This window comes from Urtica dioica, chromosome 5, assembly GCF_054948205.1.
Source record: "Urtica dioica subsp. dioica isolate 48M chromosome 5, U.dioica_male_clone48M_v1_H2, whole genome shotgun sequence".
Lineage (NCBI taxonomy): Eukaryota > Viridiplantae > Streptophyta > Magnoliopsida > Rosales > Urticaceae > Urtica > Urtica dioica.
The window spans coordinates 35,736,179-35,737,084 of record NC_142760.1 but is presented as its reverse complement, the minus strand read 5'-3'; the positions used below and the strand labels follow the sequence as shown (position 1 = coordinate 35,737,084).

At 42.4% G+C, this 906-nt stretch overlaps 1 protein-coding gene across 1 annotated transcript; it reads right to left on the bottom strand.

Annotated features, from left to right (window-relative positions):
• Nucleotides 1-218: 218 nt before the first annotated feature.
• LOC149398137 (phosphoacetylglucosamine mutase-like) lies at nt 219-906 on the bottom strand. The gene is made up of 2 exons (XM_089614468.1): nt 575-906; nt 219-249 (listed from the first exon to the last, which is right to left on the bottom strand). Exons 1-2 carry the CDS (start codon nt 904-906, stop codon nt 219-221), a joined length of 363 nt encoding a protein of 120 aa, XP_089470594.1.

Here is a 906-nt window from a genome sequence, read left to right as displayed (position 1 = left end):
AAATCAAAATATTTGGAAGGTTCCCGCGTCCAAAAACGAAAGAAATGAAATTGGAATCGCGTGAATAAATGCCAACTAAAACAGATCCATCGTGATAAATGCATATCTAACAAATCCACCGTGATAAATGCTTATCTTTCAAACACGCATCCAAATCTACACCGCACGAGAAAAATTCAAAAACAAAGTCAATTAACAGCAAATAACATATATTAACGCTAATTAACTGGATTGAAATCGTTCAAAAACCTACATAACAGCAATTAACAGATATTAACGTTAATTAACAGGATTGAAAATCGTTACATACATGAATCAGCTGGGAAGAACAAGGAAAAAATTCAAAAACAAAGTCAAGTAACAGCAACTAACAGATATTAACGTTAATTAACATGAATCAACATTGAATTAAACAAGAATTATTCCTGAAATCCAAAAAATAAACATAAATAAACCGAATTAACACGAATTTAAATGAATTAAACAAGAACTATTTTCGAAATCCCCAATCGAAACCCTAGAATTTCACACTCTGAAATTCGACAAATATATGGATAATTCAAAGACTAATTACCTGAGATGAAATCCGACCTCCAACTCTGCGAACTCGGCAACGAACTCGACGACTCGATCGGAGCTCGGAGCGGCGGCGAGGGAGTCGGCGACGGGCTCCCATGCCTGGTCGAGCATCCCGCCGGAGGGATAAGCGATCGTGATGGCGATCTCGATCACGGATCGTGTCTTGAGCGCCCTCAGCGAGGCAAGTATTCCGGAGCGGAAGACCGTCGATCGGAGCAGAGACGTGTCGGCGCGGGATCCCGACGTGCCGTACGACGGCGTGAAGTTGGGCGGGAGAGGGAAGAGCTTCGAGGATTCGAGGAGGAGCGATCTCTGCGCGGCTTCCAT